General features: G+C 36.4%; 1 protein-coding gene across 1 annotated transcript; it reads left to right on the top strand.

Moving 5' to 3' along the window:
* The first annotated feature begins 568 nt into the window (after window positions 1–568).
* LOC122143820 (beta,beta-carotene 15,15'-dioxygenase-like) lies at window positions 569–6,773 on the top strand. The gene is made up of 11 exons (XM_042754413.1): window positions 569–736; window positions 2,771–2,899; window positions 3,072–3,201; window positions 3,294–3,441; window positions 3,564–3,711; window positions 4,162–4,382; window positions 4,492–4,758; window positions 5,027–5,132; window positions 5,210–5,304; window positions 5,480–5,591; window positions 6,217–6,773. The coding sequence occupies exons 1-11, from the start codon at window positions 643–645 to the stop codon at window positions 6,372–6,374; spliced, it is 1,608 nt and encodes a 535-aa protein (XP_042610347.1). The 5' UTR covers window positions 569–642; the 3' UTR covers window positions 6,375–6,773.
* Window positions 6,774–14,516: the final 7,743 nt, after the last annotated feature.

Here is a 14,516-nt window from a genome sequence, read left to right as displayed (position 1 = left end):
ATATATATATATATCTATATATATATATATATATATATATATATATAGCAAAAGTAGAAATTAAAAGGTCTTTTAATTTTTTTTTTAAAAAATTAATAAATATACAAAAATAAGGAGATTCCAATTTTTTATAATTTTTTTGGAATAAGTACAAACTACGTTAGTGTGTGTGTGTGTGTGTGTGTGTGTGTGTGTGTGTGTGTGTGAACTGTACGCTATATAATTTTTTTAATCTGTTACGTCTAAATCTACGTCTGTTAACAAGAAAGCTATAAAAACATCTAAAACTTGTACCATGTTTGAGATTTTTTCTTAATATAGCCTACTTGTATATCTTTTTTCATTTATTTTACATTTTTACTCCTTTCTGTCCATTTCTTAAGAATTTTTTATATTATATTGCTTTTTCTGTCATCTATTAATCCACAAGTATAGCTTATTATTTAAATGTATTTTGGATGTTTTGTACGTACTCTTTCTTTTCTGTTTGTTTTGTACGTACAGACCGTACTGTACTCTTTGTTGTTTATTATTGCAATAAAAAAAAAACCTGTTATATAATCGTTGACAAGCGCTACAGCGTTCGCGAGGTGTCTCAGATACCGCATGCAGCACGCACTATAAGCGTGTGGCTACACAGCCATGTCAGCTTCAGCTCAGCTTCAGCTCAGCATGCTCTCGTTTTTCTGGAGAAACGGAGTGGAGACGCCGGAGCCGCTTAAAGCAGACGTGACAGGTAAAGTTTCAGCTCAGTGAACATTTTTATGCAAAGCGAGGAACACTGTTGTATCCTCAGGACTCCTCAACCAGATGTCCGTTCTTCGTACATTGATTACACAGTTAGCTGGATTATATTGTTGGAGATTTAACATGATCCAGGATCGTTTGGTTCTTCGGAGCTCATCGCGGAGTTGCTGTCATAGCAACAGGTCCATTAGCTCGAACCTGCTCTGGAGACACTTATTTCATGTGAACAGGATTAGACTATATCATTTTAAGTGAAGATGATACTGACAGTCTGTCCCAACCACTGCTTCTATTTTACAAGAGTACCAGGAAATTATTAAACCAGGAAAAATAATTTTAAAATATAATTTTACTATTTTTTTGATTATTATTTTTAATTAACTAAAATGTTCTTAATCTATAATAGCCTAATATACAATTTATCTTTTACTCATTGAGATTTATTCGTGAAGGAATAATTATCTCATAATTTTATCACAGTCAGTTATATCTTACGATGGTCAAGCCATATAGGTGTATATGACGTTTCTTCTTTCAGACGAATACAATCAGAGTTATATTAAAAAAATTCCTGGCTCTTCCAATCTTTATAATGGCAATGAGTGGGTGTTACTTTTCAATAGTCCAAAAGAAGTCCAATATAAAGCACATCTATCCATCATTAAAAGTACTCCACACGGCTCCAGGGGGTTAATAAAGGCCTCCGAAGTGAATCGGTGCCTTTGTGTAAGAAAAAAAAAATCTGTATTTAAAATTTTATAAACAGTAATCCCTAGCTTCAGCTAACTGTTGTACACGTTTTTTTTTTTTTACATATTTTAGACTATTGAAAAATAACACCCATTCACTGCCATTATAAGGCTTGGAAGCGCCAGGACATTTTTTTAATACAACACTGATTGTATTCATCTGAAAGAAGAAAGTCATATACACCTAAAATGGCTTGAGGGTAAATTATGGAGTAATTTTCATTTTTGGGTGAACTATCCCTTTAATTATTTGATGTCATGTCTCACCTCCAGTCAGTCACCGCATTGCTAATCATGGTTTCAAGTATCGATAAATCTGCCCTTTCCAATTAACATGTCAACATGGAGTAATCTCAGACAACTTAATCCAGATATTTTAATCTAATCCACTAACTTGTTTGAAGAAACCAAATGAGCCAGAGATCAGTTATCATTGTGTTGTTTTCATTTTGATAATCCATTGCATATTAAAATGTTACTAAAACTGACTATTACTCAACACTCAGTTTTGGTCCCCCCACCTGTCAGACCGGAATTGTATACATTTGTTAAAGCCATAAGTACAGGTTATTTCATCTTATTTAAAATGTAAATTAAATAAATAAAAATAAAATCACATTTTAAAATTGCTTTAAAAACCTCCTCTGACAACTGCCAACAATATTAAGAGGATAGATATAAAATTAAAGAATATTGAATTACAATGTAATAATAATAATAATAATAATAATAATAATAATAATAATAATATAAATAATAATAATATTTAAAGGCAACTGCCAACAATATCATCTAAGAAGTTGAATATAAAATGAGAGACTTCTACTTATTATGAAACATGATATTTTTTATTTGCTGTAAAAAAAAAAAAAGATTCAATCAAACACTGCTGCATAAGCGAAGTTTGCTTGCAGAAAAGTTTAGGAAATTGGTCAATTGGCCAAAAGAGCAGAGGATATAGCATTCTTACAGGACTATTTGGTTCAAAAGTTATTAGGTAAAATGTACATAAAAATTTTGAATTGACAGTGACCCCCAGTGGCTTGAGAGACTTACCACATTGAGACCCACCCAGTATGCCAGATTTCACAATTTGGACAAACAACAGAACTCACTGCAATGTAAACTGATCAGACCATAATTCATCCTTCTAAATTTTGTAATTTTGCATCATCTTGGCTCATTGAATTTATATATTTTCATCGATTTGCTGAAAGCCTCAATGACCTTAATGTCAGAATTCACACATTAAATAGTCTGTTTTTGTTTCTTAGGCTCAATACCACCATGGCTTCAGGGGACACTTTTGCGAAATGGTCCTGGTCTGTTCTCAGTTGGCAACACTTCATACAAGCACTGGTTTGATGGAATGGCACTCATCCACAGTTTCACATTTAAAGATGGTAAGTTGGGTGAGAAAGAACCTTTTAAATGACATTTACTGAAAATACTGAAAACACTGTTGCAAAATCTGCAAAGTGCATGTGCTATTTTACTATATCTAGGGGCGTATTGACATGCACCATGAGTATTTGGATGCACCATAAACAAATAAAACTCTAATTATTTTTCCAGGCGATGTATTTTACAAAAGTAAATTTTTGAAGAGTGAAACGTACAAAAAGAACATAGCTGCCAATAGGATCGTTGTGTCTGAATTCGGAACCATGGTTTATCCAGATCCCTGCAAGAACATATTCTCAAAGTAAATTATCATTCTTCTTTCTGGACCTTTTTAATTTTGTATTAAGATCCCAATCAAAATGATGTGGTTAATTGCTTCATATTTCTTTGTAGAGCTTTCAGTTACTTGATGAACGCCATTCCTGATTTCACAGATAATAATCTCATTAACATCATAAGATATGGTAAAGATTATTATGCATCATCAGAAGTGAACTACATTAACCAAATTGACCCTCTGACACTCGACACATTAGGAAGAGTGAGTCCAGATCCATTCATTCATTCATTCATTCATTCATTCATTCAATTCTTTTTGTCAGTCGCATCTCAAGATGTTTTTGTTTTTGCCACTGCAGATAAATTCTTTTATTATCATTTCAGACTAACTACAGAAACCACATTGCCATCAACTTGGCTACAGCACACCCTCACTACGATGAAGAAGGGAACACGTACAACATGGGCACAGCCATCATGAACTTTGGCAAACCGAAATATGTTATTTTCAAGGTGCCTGCCAATGCCACGGGTAACAAAAGAAATGTATACTATTAAGTAGACCATGTTAAACTCTAAAGTTTGTTTTTAATCCTCTTGTGGTCTTCTGTCTTTTTAGACTGAAATATTTTACTTTTTGAATTTTTTAAATGGTACGAATCTTGACTATTGTGGCCTTTGCTTTATATATACATAAAAAAAACAGACATGATTGGAAGAGGCATTAAAAAAATAGTCAGATTTGTGATCTTCACGGGCAAAAATGACCAGCATAGGAAATAAACAGGAAATACAAAAATACAGAGCATTTTTTTTTGGGAAACAATCAGCCAGAATGAAGTAGTCTTTGTCTAATGTCTAAAAATGTCATGCTTATCTGCAGTCAGTTTTGACTACCAAATGAGGAATAACCAAGGTTAAATTGTAAATGGGCTATATTTCAGAAAGAACACATACACAATGTATGTGATTCTTATCGCAGATAAAGAGAAGAAGAAGCCAGCCCTCGGAAACGTGGAACAAATTTGTTCCATTCCTTTCCGCTCCACCTTGTATCCTAGCTACTTCCATAGCTTTGGCATGACGGAGAACTACATTGTCTTTGTGGAGCAGGCCTTCAAGCTGGATATCCTCAAACTGGCCACAGCTTACTTCAGAGATGTCAACTGGGGCAGTTGCCTGAAATTTGACAAAGATGATATTGTGAGCAAAACTTCTTCTGTTTTGTCTAAAATAGTAGTTCATCTGTTCATCTAAATGCTAATAACTGTCCGAAATAATCTTACAACTGTTGGTTTTGATCACCACATAGACACTGATCCATCTGGTCAGTAGGAAGACTGGGAAAACTGTGAACGCGAAGTACTACGCAGACGCATTTGTGGTCTTCCATCACATTAATGCTTATGAGGAAGATAGCCATGTTGTCTTTGACCTGATCACATACCAGGACAGCAATCTGTACGATATGTTCTATATACACAACATGAAGCAAGATGTTGACAAATTTATAGAGACCAACAAGGACTTCTCTCGACCTACATGTCAACGGTTTGTCCTTCCACTGAACGTAGACAAGGTAAAACAGGAAATATAAAGAATGCAAAGGCATTATTCTGACAATAATTCAAATTCATGTCATTATGGAATTTAATAGTTTATATCTTCCCTATAATACAATTCTTAAGCTGTTTTCAGAACAGCTTTGTGCAGATAAATTGTGGCAGGGGAACTCTTTAGCATATTTCTTTAGATAACTATAAATTGTATCAAAACCATTGAATAGATTCAAATGGAAATGTGATTTTTTTTAATAGAAAAACAAACATTTTCTCTCATGCTATCAGGAAACTCCACCAAACACCAATCTGGTCAGGCTGCAGGACACAACAGCCAAAGCAATGCTGAAGCAGGACGGCTCCATCTACTGCACCCCTGACACTATTTTTGAGGGTGATTCCTATATTCAGAACTTTCACATTGTTTTATATTTTTTTTTTTTTTGACCATATTTGCTTGTATGATTGCAGGTTTAGAATTACCAGGGATCAACTACAAATTCAACAGTAAGAAGTACAGGTATTTCTATGGCACCAGGGTGGAGTGGTCACCATATCCAAGCAAGGTAAATATTTCTAGCATTCTGGACATTTGCAATTATTCAAACCAAATTATTTTGCTATTGCTGGCACCTAAAAATGCAATAATTTACCAATAATACCATTTATATATATATATATATATATATATATATATATATATATATATATATATATATATATATATATATATATATATAGATTGCAAAAGTGGACATAGCTACCAGGACACATCAAGTGTGGATCGAGGAGGAATGTTACCCATCTGAGCCAGTGTTTGTAGCATCTCCAGATGCTGCTGAAGAAGATGATGGTGAGCATATTAATAATGTTTCCGCATAATAAATTAATTAAAAGCATATAACTAGTTCAGTCATGATGGTGTACGCTGATAGGTCCTTTAAATGCAATCTGTAGCACTTACATCATTTATTACATGGCACAAGCTGATTGGCCTCTGCTGATTTTACAGTCAATGAGATTGCTTGCTCAACATTTAAACAGTCTGGTTCGGTGTTTGCTGTAAGCTGGTCCTGCAACATGTTATCAGAGTTCCTTTAAGAACCTCCAACTCCCCCAGATCCACCTGTCTAAAGCTGCTACAGGATTTATTTATCTTAAATGCTCATAGCAGCATGTCTGTGTATCAACTGGAAGTAGCAAGCCCATACTTGCTTTGCAGCAGCAGCGTGTTGCAGATCTAAACCAAATGCATCTTATCCATTAACATGCTAAAAGTATTGAGAGAGTTGTCATAATTGAACTCTGTTTAAATCAATAGCAAGTTTAGTCACCCGTGCTCTTTGCTATTTGTGTGGCTGCCTATGTAGAGTGAACCAAATGAGGTTCCATGACCATTAGACAGCATAACTATTAGTGCAAAGCTTTTGTAATTATGCTGTCTTGACAAAACGTAAGTGATTTTTCTCAATTTTCAGGTGTTATCCTGTCTTCTGTGGTTTCATTCAATCCCCAAAAGCCTCCTTTCCTGGTGGTCCTAGACGCTAAGTCCTTTAAAGAGATCGCTCGTGCTACCATTGATACTGCTGTTCATATGGACCTGCATGGGCTTTTCATCCATGATAACTCTACCTAAAATGGACATCAAAAATAATCCAACAACCCATTTTTAGTGTGTAGGGTTTAAAAAAGTATTCTTATATATAATTTTTTTTTTTTTTTTGTAAAGATATACAGTGTATATAAGAGATATAAAAAGAGAAGTCAGATTTTTCCTTCATAATTCTATGCAAACATTATTGATCATTCTTTCATTATCGCTAATTGCATTTTATTTTTATAGACATTCTGTAAAAAAAAAGGCTATTGTTACATAGTAACATGATTATATAAAATGATCTCTCCTTAATTGTTTGTGACAATTGAGAATGTTTTAAGTAGAAAAAAAAAGCTTAAATCTGTAAAAATAGAATTTTATTGTTCCTAATCTAGCATTGTCTGCTATGAATAAACCTGGCATTGTACGCTATGAAAATTGTTGGCTCTCTGTCCAGTTTATTTGTATTTTGCATTTGTAAGTCACTTTGGAAAAAAAGCATCTGCTAAGTGAATTATTTTTATAATTTTATAGACCTCCTGTAAAATAAACTATTTTGATACATATATCGTAAATGACTAGTAAGAAATAATAAGTACTTATTTAAAAAAAAAAAGTTTTTAAAACTGTTTTCACATTCATGTTTCATATACAGTCTTTTTATGCACAACTACTGCTGAATATGTGCCCAGTATTCAGATATTAACCAAATTTCTCTCATTTGTTGAATTACAGATCACTACCATTGATCATATATATAGATAGATCAGTGATCGCTACAACTAAATACTATTATTTTTTTTCATAATTTCAAAAATGTTTTATGTGAAAATAAAAAGAAAAAATATCATATTTTACATTATGAAGTAAATGATATATTGAGCTTCTGCCTGAAATATATTTATTCTGAGTATGAAAATTCACCATTGACCACCAGCTACACTGTAAAAATGATTTTTTCCAAAGTTGTAAATGAAACTAAGATTATTGTGATATATTTTCATATATATCACAATAATAGTTATAGTTATTTCATATATATAACTGTTACAATACTATTATGATACTATTTTAGTCTTTTTACTTAAAAATTTCACATTCAATTCAGTGTTACTTGCCATTTCTTTGTAATTATTTCTGTATAAATTTGATAATAGTCACAGTTCAAAATAATGGTAATTGTCTAATAGTGGTCTATACAGAACCCATAATTCATAATATTTCCTATCCATATATATAATTAATAATATATACTGTATATAATTTTATTTATTTTTCTGAAGACAACACTGCCACCAAGTGACAAATCTTTGAGTGTCATCATTCTGGTTATAGTTGACTTGCATCCTTAAGCCTGAGGACAACTATGAAAGACATCATTACTCTGTGTGGTCGTCCATACAACGTTGTAGGTGCTGTTTTCCTGAGAGTGACTAGTTCTGATGCTGCTTCAACTTTGGACTAATGTTGAGGGTAAAGTTCAAAAAGGGCAATGTACAGTTTTGATAACTATAATTAAATTAGTTGATTTCTTATCACAAATCTGATAAGACTCAGCCAATGGTGGATTTCAGTCTTATATGTGCAGGTGGGTGCCAGGGCATCAATACAATCTATGATTTTTTTTTAACACAATTTGTCTCTGGTACCCTGAAATAGTACACCTTTGTACCATATTTACCCCTAAATGATGCATTATAGTACTTTAAAGGCTTTCGAGTGTTTGTGGTTGCTAATGTTTTATCAAGTCTCCCTACATATACCTCAGGTGAGTCTATAGGATTGATTTCTTTTGCCAAAAGAAAAAGTGAAAGCACATTTTTCCTTAGCAAGCCAAATAATTGCAGGCAATATTCATATCACAAGTTATGCACCAAACTTTAATACTTACAGTAGGGTTGGCTGTTTGGTTAAAGAATATATATATAATATATAATTTTTTTTTTTTTTTCCCACAGCCATATTACCTTGTAGCCCAAGACTGGTTGCCCACTGAAGCTAAGCAGGGTTGATCCTGGTCAGTATCCGGATGGGAGATGGAAAAGGTTGCTGATGGAAAAGGTGTTAGTGAGGCCAGCAGGGGGTTGGAAACAACTGATTCTCAAAGGCTTCAAAAGGCACCCATCACTACATATAATCAAAGACTTTAGCTATACTTTACCCAGACACTTATATTACTATCAATGGGAAGAAGTGCAAAGCACAACATGGCAAACATAATCATGCAATCTAAATAAAAGAACCTATCGCCAATTGGTAAAGTTATTGTGTCACTGCAAATATGGCAGCAGAATAAACTTTACTTAGAAGGGACTTTGGTATAATGCTTAAAAGTGATGCATGACATTTAGTGGCCACCAGTGGCTGTAAACAGTATTGCAAAAATATTTTTTAATTGCAAGTTTGGACACGAACAGTGCTACGGACACTTTTTGTTCCACTCTGACCTCTTGCTTGGACAACTTTTGCCCACTGTCGTCTAGACCAGCACGCACCACCCCATCTGCCCCTTGGCTGTCCGATGTACTCCGTGAACATCGCTCTAAACTCAGGGCTGCAGAGAGGAAATGGCTTAAATCAAGAAACTCAACCGACCTCAGTGTGTATCAGTCTCTCCTCTCTTCCTTCTCTGCAAACGTCTTCACTGCTAAAGCATCATATTACCACGACAAGATTAACAACTGTTGTGATGCTCGGACACTCTTCAAAACCTTCTCTTCTCTTCTTAATCCGCCTCCACCTCCTCCTCAATCGACTCTTACAGCTGATGACTTTGCAGTTTTCTTCACGAATAAGACAAGAACCATCAGTGACCAATTCTCCACACTGCAGACTGAGGATAACTTCACAACGACTAATGCTCACTCGTTCTCCTCCTTCTCTCTCCACTCTCAGAGACGGACGTTTCCAAACTTATCCTGTCCAGTCATCCTACTACTTGCCCACTGGATCCGATACCCACTCACCTCCTTCAAGCGATTTCTTCTTCAGTCATACCTTCACTTACTCACATTATCAACTCCTCTCTTCACTCTGGAACATTTCCCTCAGCATTTAAGCAGGCTCGGGTAAGCCCACTGCTGAAGAAACCATCTCTAAATCCAGCACTTCTAGAAAACTACAGACCGGTATCCCTTCTTCCATTCATTGCAAAGACACTCGAACGAGCTGTGTTCAACCAGCTCTCTATGTTTCTTGTACAGAACAACCTCCTGGACAGCAACCAATCTGGCTTCAAAAGTGGCCACTCAACTGAGACTGCCCTGCTCTCGGTTACTGAAGCCCTGCGACTGGCAAGAGCAGCTTCAAAATCCTCAGTTCTCATTTTGCTGGACTTGTCTGCTGCTTTCGACACTGTTAATCACCAGATTCTCCTGTCCACCCTCAGAAAGATGGGCATCTCTGGAACCGCTCTCCAGTGGCTTAACTCCTACCTTTCTGATAGATCCTTCATGGTGTCTTGGAGGGGTGAAGTTTCTAAGTCACAACAACTTGCTACTGGGGTTCCTCAAGGCTCAGTACTTGGACCGCTTCTCTTCTCCCATCTACATGACGTCATTAGGATCTGTCATTCAGAAGCATGGCTTTTCCTATCACTGCTATGCTGATGACACTCAACTCTACTTCTCATTCCAACCAGATGACCCGACGGTAGTTGCTCGCATCTCAGCCTGTCTGAGTGACATTTCTAGCTGGATGAATGACCATCACCTTCAGCTCAACCTTACTAAGACTGAACTGCTGGTGGTTCCAGCTAACCCATCATTTCACAACTTCTCTATACAGGTGGGTTCGTCAACCATAACTCCTTCAAGGACAGCCAGAAACCTAGGAGTTGTGATGGATCATCAGTTAAGCTTCACAGACCATATTGCTACAACGACCCGGTCCTGCAGATTTGCCTTATACAACATTAGGAAGATTAGACCCTTCCTGTCAGAGCAAGCCACCCAACTTCTTGTCCAAGATCTTGTTCTCTCCAGACTGGACTATTGTAATGCTCTTCTGGCGGGCCTTCCTGCATGTACTATCAAGCCTCTACAACTGATCTAGAATGCAGCAGCGAGGGTTGTCTACAATGAGCCAAAAACAGCTCATGTGACTCCTCTCCTCATCAGGTTACACTGGCTACCAGTAGCCGCTCGCATCAAATTCAAGGTACTGATGCTTGCCTACAAGACGACCACTGGCACGGCGCCAACATACCTAAACTCACTAGTTCAGTCTTATGCGCCCTCCAGAAGTTTGCGCTCTGCAAGTGAACGACGTCTTGTGGTGCCATCCCAAAGAGGTTCAAAAGTCACTCTCACGGACTTTTTCCTGGACTGTGCCCAGCTGGTGGAATGACCTCCCGATCTCAATTCGAACAGCTGAGTCTTTACTCATTTTCAAAAACATCTAAAGACTCATCTTTTTTGCCTGCACTTAACCAACTAATACTAGTACTTACCTTTTCTTTTTCTTGTCTATCATATTCAAAAAAAAAAAAAAAAAAAAAAACCCTGGCTACGTGTTCTGTACTAGACTAACTGAGACTTGTCATAGCACTTGTATACCGTTGTTGTTCTCTCGTTGATCTGATTGTTTCGACTGTTCTCATTTGTAAGTCGCTTTGGATAAAAGCGTCTGCTAAATGATTAAATGTAAATGTAAATGTAAATGCAAGTTGTCTCTGCAAAACTCAACAGCACAGTGCTAAGGTGTTGTGAGTGGCTGCTAGGGCATAGCAATGCTGCCAGTTGTTAAGGTGTTCTTAGTAGTTTTTAGCACATTGTTATGCAGTTGTTATAGTGTTCTGGGTGGTTGCTTACTGGTCCAAAATAAGCTTCTCTCAAATCTCTATGTAGTGTGCAAGCTGAGCTAAGTTTAATACTTGGGGTTATGGATTTGAACAAAACCCTTAAGATGAAAAATAGTAAGGTGCACCAGAAATTATACTTCCTCCTGGAACCTTGAACAATGTGTATTTAGTTTTGCCCTTCTCTGCGATGCATGTTCCCATACTGTAGCTATTTCCCTCTTTATCATAATGCATATGTCACAATATTTACAGAAAGGTATTTCAGGTAGTCCACCTTGAGCGAACAAAGCAGCAACAATATTCTTTGAGAACATGTAAACAAAATTAAGAACATTGCAATAATGACAACTCTCAGAATAGCTTTAGCATGTTAATGGACATGAAAAACATTAACCTGCTATGCAAGCTGCTGCTGAATGGACTTGCTACTTCCAAATTTATACACTGCTGTGAGCATGTAAGATATGCTGCTGCTGCATGAATAGGCATAAATAATCCCATAGAACATTTTTGATAGGTGGTGCTGGGGGAGGTTGAAGGTTTTAGAGGAACTAGCTTTTAACAAACACTGAACCAGCTATATATGTCGAGCAAGCAATCTCATTTGCTGCAGAATCAGGAGAGACCAATCAGTTTGTGCCATGTAGTAAATTATGTGGTTGCTAAACAGATTGCATGTAGTGGATATATCGCTCTGCACCATCTAGAGCAGGGCTGGGCAATTTCAGTACTGGAGGGCTACGGTCCTGTAGAGTTTAGCTCCAACCCTAATCAAACACACCTGCCTGTAGCTTTCTAGTGATCTTGAAGACATTGATTAGCTTGTTCAGGCATGTTTGATTAGTATTGGAGCTAAACTTTAAAGGCCTGAGACACAATGCACGATTTTTGGCTGTCCCAGATGAAAGACTGGCATCGTGAAACAGTCGTGGCGATTTCTGTGATCGTGGCTCCTAATCGGTGGTCCTATGTCATACAGTGAGAGAGGTTCAAAGACAGCCGTTGTCATAGTCTTACAACCAGAGATAGCCTATGATAATTTTCTGGCAGGGTCAGAAATTCAGCATGTTCATCGCACAGTGTGTTTGCAGTTATGACCCACATTTACTGACCAACCTGTAAAAATGTGACATGAAATCAACGTGACATGGCGCTAAAATATAAAACTGCTTACCTCAAGCTATTATTTCTTCCACTTTCGCCACTACCACTTTTGAAAGTGTGATTCATTATGCTCTTTTTTGTTTACCAGCGTCATCAACCTAAAATCCTCAATCAACTCAAAACCAAATTGCGTCGTAGCATACGAGTCACTACGTGTCATCATCGTACAGTCTGCATGCACGTCATACCCAAGTTTATTAGATCCATGTCGCAACAGTGTGACCAGCAATGATCTTATAGGATTGCTAAAATCGTGCAGTATGAAGAAGGCTTAAAGGACAGTGGCCCTCCAGGTCTTGAATCTCTAAAGTCATTGGTCAATCCATATTTGATTATGTTATTTAGCACAGTTGGCAGTGAAGTCTGGTATGGTGTGGTGAAGGAAAGTGATCACTCTGAAAAGCTAGTTAAAAAGAGCACAGTTTTACTCACAATGAACAATGCTTATGTTTTTTCAATTTCAACAGAGTAATGTTAATTGGAGAATAACTTCATGAATTTCAATATCTAGTTCTTCTTCTTCTTCTTCTGAAACAAAATTTGGACATTATTTCCTCAGAGTTTTCAAGCTACAACCACGAAACTCAAGTCAGTGGTTCAGACTTTTCTGACTCAGGTTGCTATATCTTATCTAACGGAACAGACCTACAATTTTTGTTAAACAGACGATCAAATCTATGAAAAGTCCCATGGATAATGACACAATAAGACTTATAGAGTGTTTAAAACTATCTGTCACTATCAAAGCTTAATGAGTTGACGAAACGTTATCATGTTCATGAAGCAGATGTAATGGTTCGAAGCACAATGTCATAACAAATGTCAGGAGACCCGGCAAGATTTTAAAATGAGAGGTGGTTCATTCATACTGTACATTTGAGCCACTTTCATGCAGTGGAAAAATGCAAACCAGAAGACAGAACGAGTGCAGTGCTAAGGGGGGCGGGGCTACATAAGGTCTATAGGTTTATCAGTTGAAAACATAATAATTTATTGCAGGGGTTCTCAAAGTTCTACATTTAAAGGTCCAGATCTGAATTTTTCATCAGGGTCAAAGGTCTGGACCGAAAAAAATTGGTTATTAAACAAAACTGGCTTTAAATAAAACATACATAACATGCATAACAAATATCATTAATTAAAAAAAAAAGTTCCCTTTGCATTCAAAATTACATTAATAACAAGTGCAAAAGTGGAAAAACAATTAATTTAAGTGTCAGCAATAGAGGTTGATCGACAAGGGGATTTTTCTCTGGCCAGTGCTGATATTTAGAAATCAGGGCAAACTGATGGCAAATATATGATGCTGATTTTTTTTGCCCGATATATTTGGCTGATTTTACTTTTTTATACCACTTTAATCTCATAAAGAGAGTTTAAGTAAATGAATATTGCAGGGGGACAAGATCGTATTAGTAGGCTAGTAGTAGTACACTAATTCAAGTGAGTAATAATACATGGCTCAAAACTTAAACACACCTTCTCAAAACAGTTCTGAAGCATGCTTTTTGTTTATTTTTGTTGACAGACACCAGTGTTTCCCAAAGACTTGCCAAAAGCAAAATTAATTGCTCTGCGGCAGCAGAAGGTTGCTAGCAGGAGTGGGAGATACTAGTAATTTTCCTGTAACGGCTGCGTAATCAAATCAGCAATGCACTCACAAACAACTCACTTTAGCAGCCATTACAGGAAAGATGAAATGAAAAGAATTGAAGCTTTTCTGAAGGACGGAACAGGAAAGGATGAAATTAGAAATGAATTGAAGGCTTTTCCATGAAGACAGGAACAGTTTTTTTCAGAGATAGCATTCTATAACAACACAAACCCGCACATACAATTATATAATTTCTTGAAATGTGTCAGTTGCTCATTCACAAAGTATAGGGCCTTAATCGTAAAATCTAGTTTGTGGAGCGGTCCAATTAGTATTTTAGGCTAGTAGTAGTACACTTAAATTTCGAGTAAATACTGCTCAAAACTTAAACACCTGCTCAAAATACTTCGGAAGCATGCACTTTTGTTTATTTTTTGTTGAACAGACCCCAGTGTTTCCCAAGACGTGCAAAAGCACATTAGTCGCCGGCCAGCAGAAGGTGCCTGCAGGATGGGGATAATAGTAATTTTCTGGTAACGGCTGTAATCAAATCAGCACTGCACTCACAAACACTACGACTTTATCAGCATTACAGGAAATATGAAATGATAAATGACATTGA

The sequence above is a fragment of the Cyprinus carpio genome, unplaced genomic scaffold (assembly GCF_018340385.1).
Source record: "Cyprinus carpio isolate SPL01 unplaced genomic scaffold, ASM1834038v1 S000006513, whole genome shotgun sequence".
Taxonomy (NCBI): Eukaryota; Metazoa; Chordata; class Actinopteri; order Cypriniformes; family Cyprinidae; genus Cyprinus; species Cyprinus carpio.
This window is presented reverse-complemented; position numbering and strand designations above follow the sequence as displayed.

Coding starts and splice junctions, on each gene's coding strand:
- LOC122143820 (XM_042754413.1), top strand. CDS start 643: ATGTCAGCTTCAGCTCAGCTTCAGCTCAGCATGCTCTCGTTTTTCTGG. Junction 3,202..3,293: donor TGCAAGAACATATTCTCAAA/GTAAATTATCAT, acceptor ATTTCTTTGTAG/AGCTTTCAGTTACTTGATGA. Junction 5,305..5,479: donor GGTCACCATATCCAAGCAAG/GTAAATATTTCT, acceptor ATATATATATAG/ATTGCAAAAGTGGACATAGC.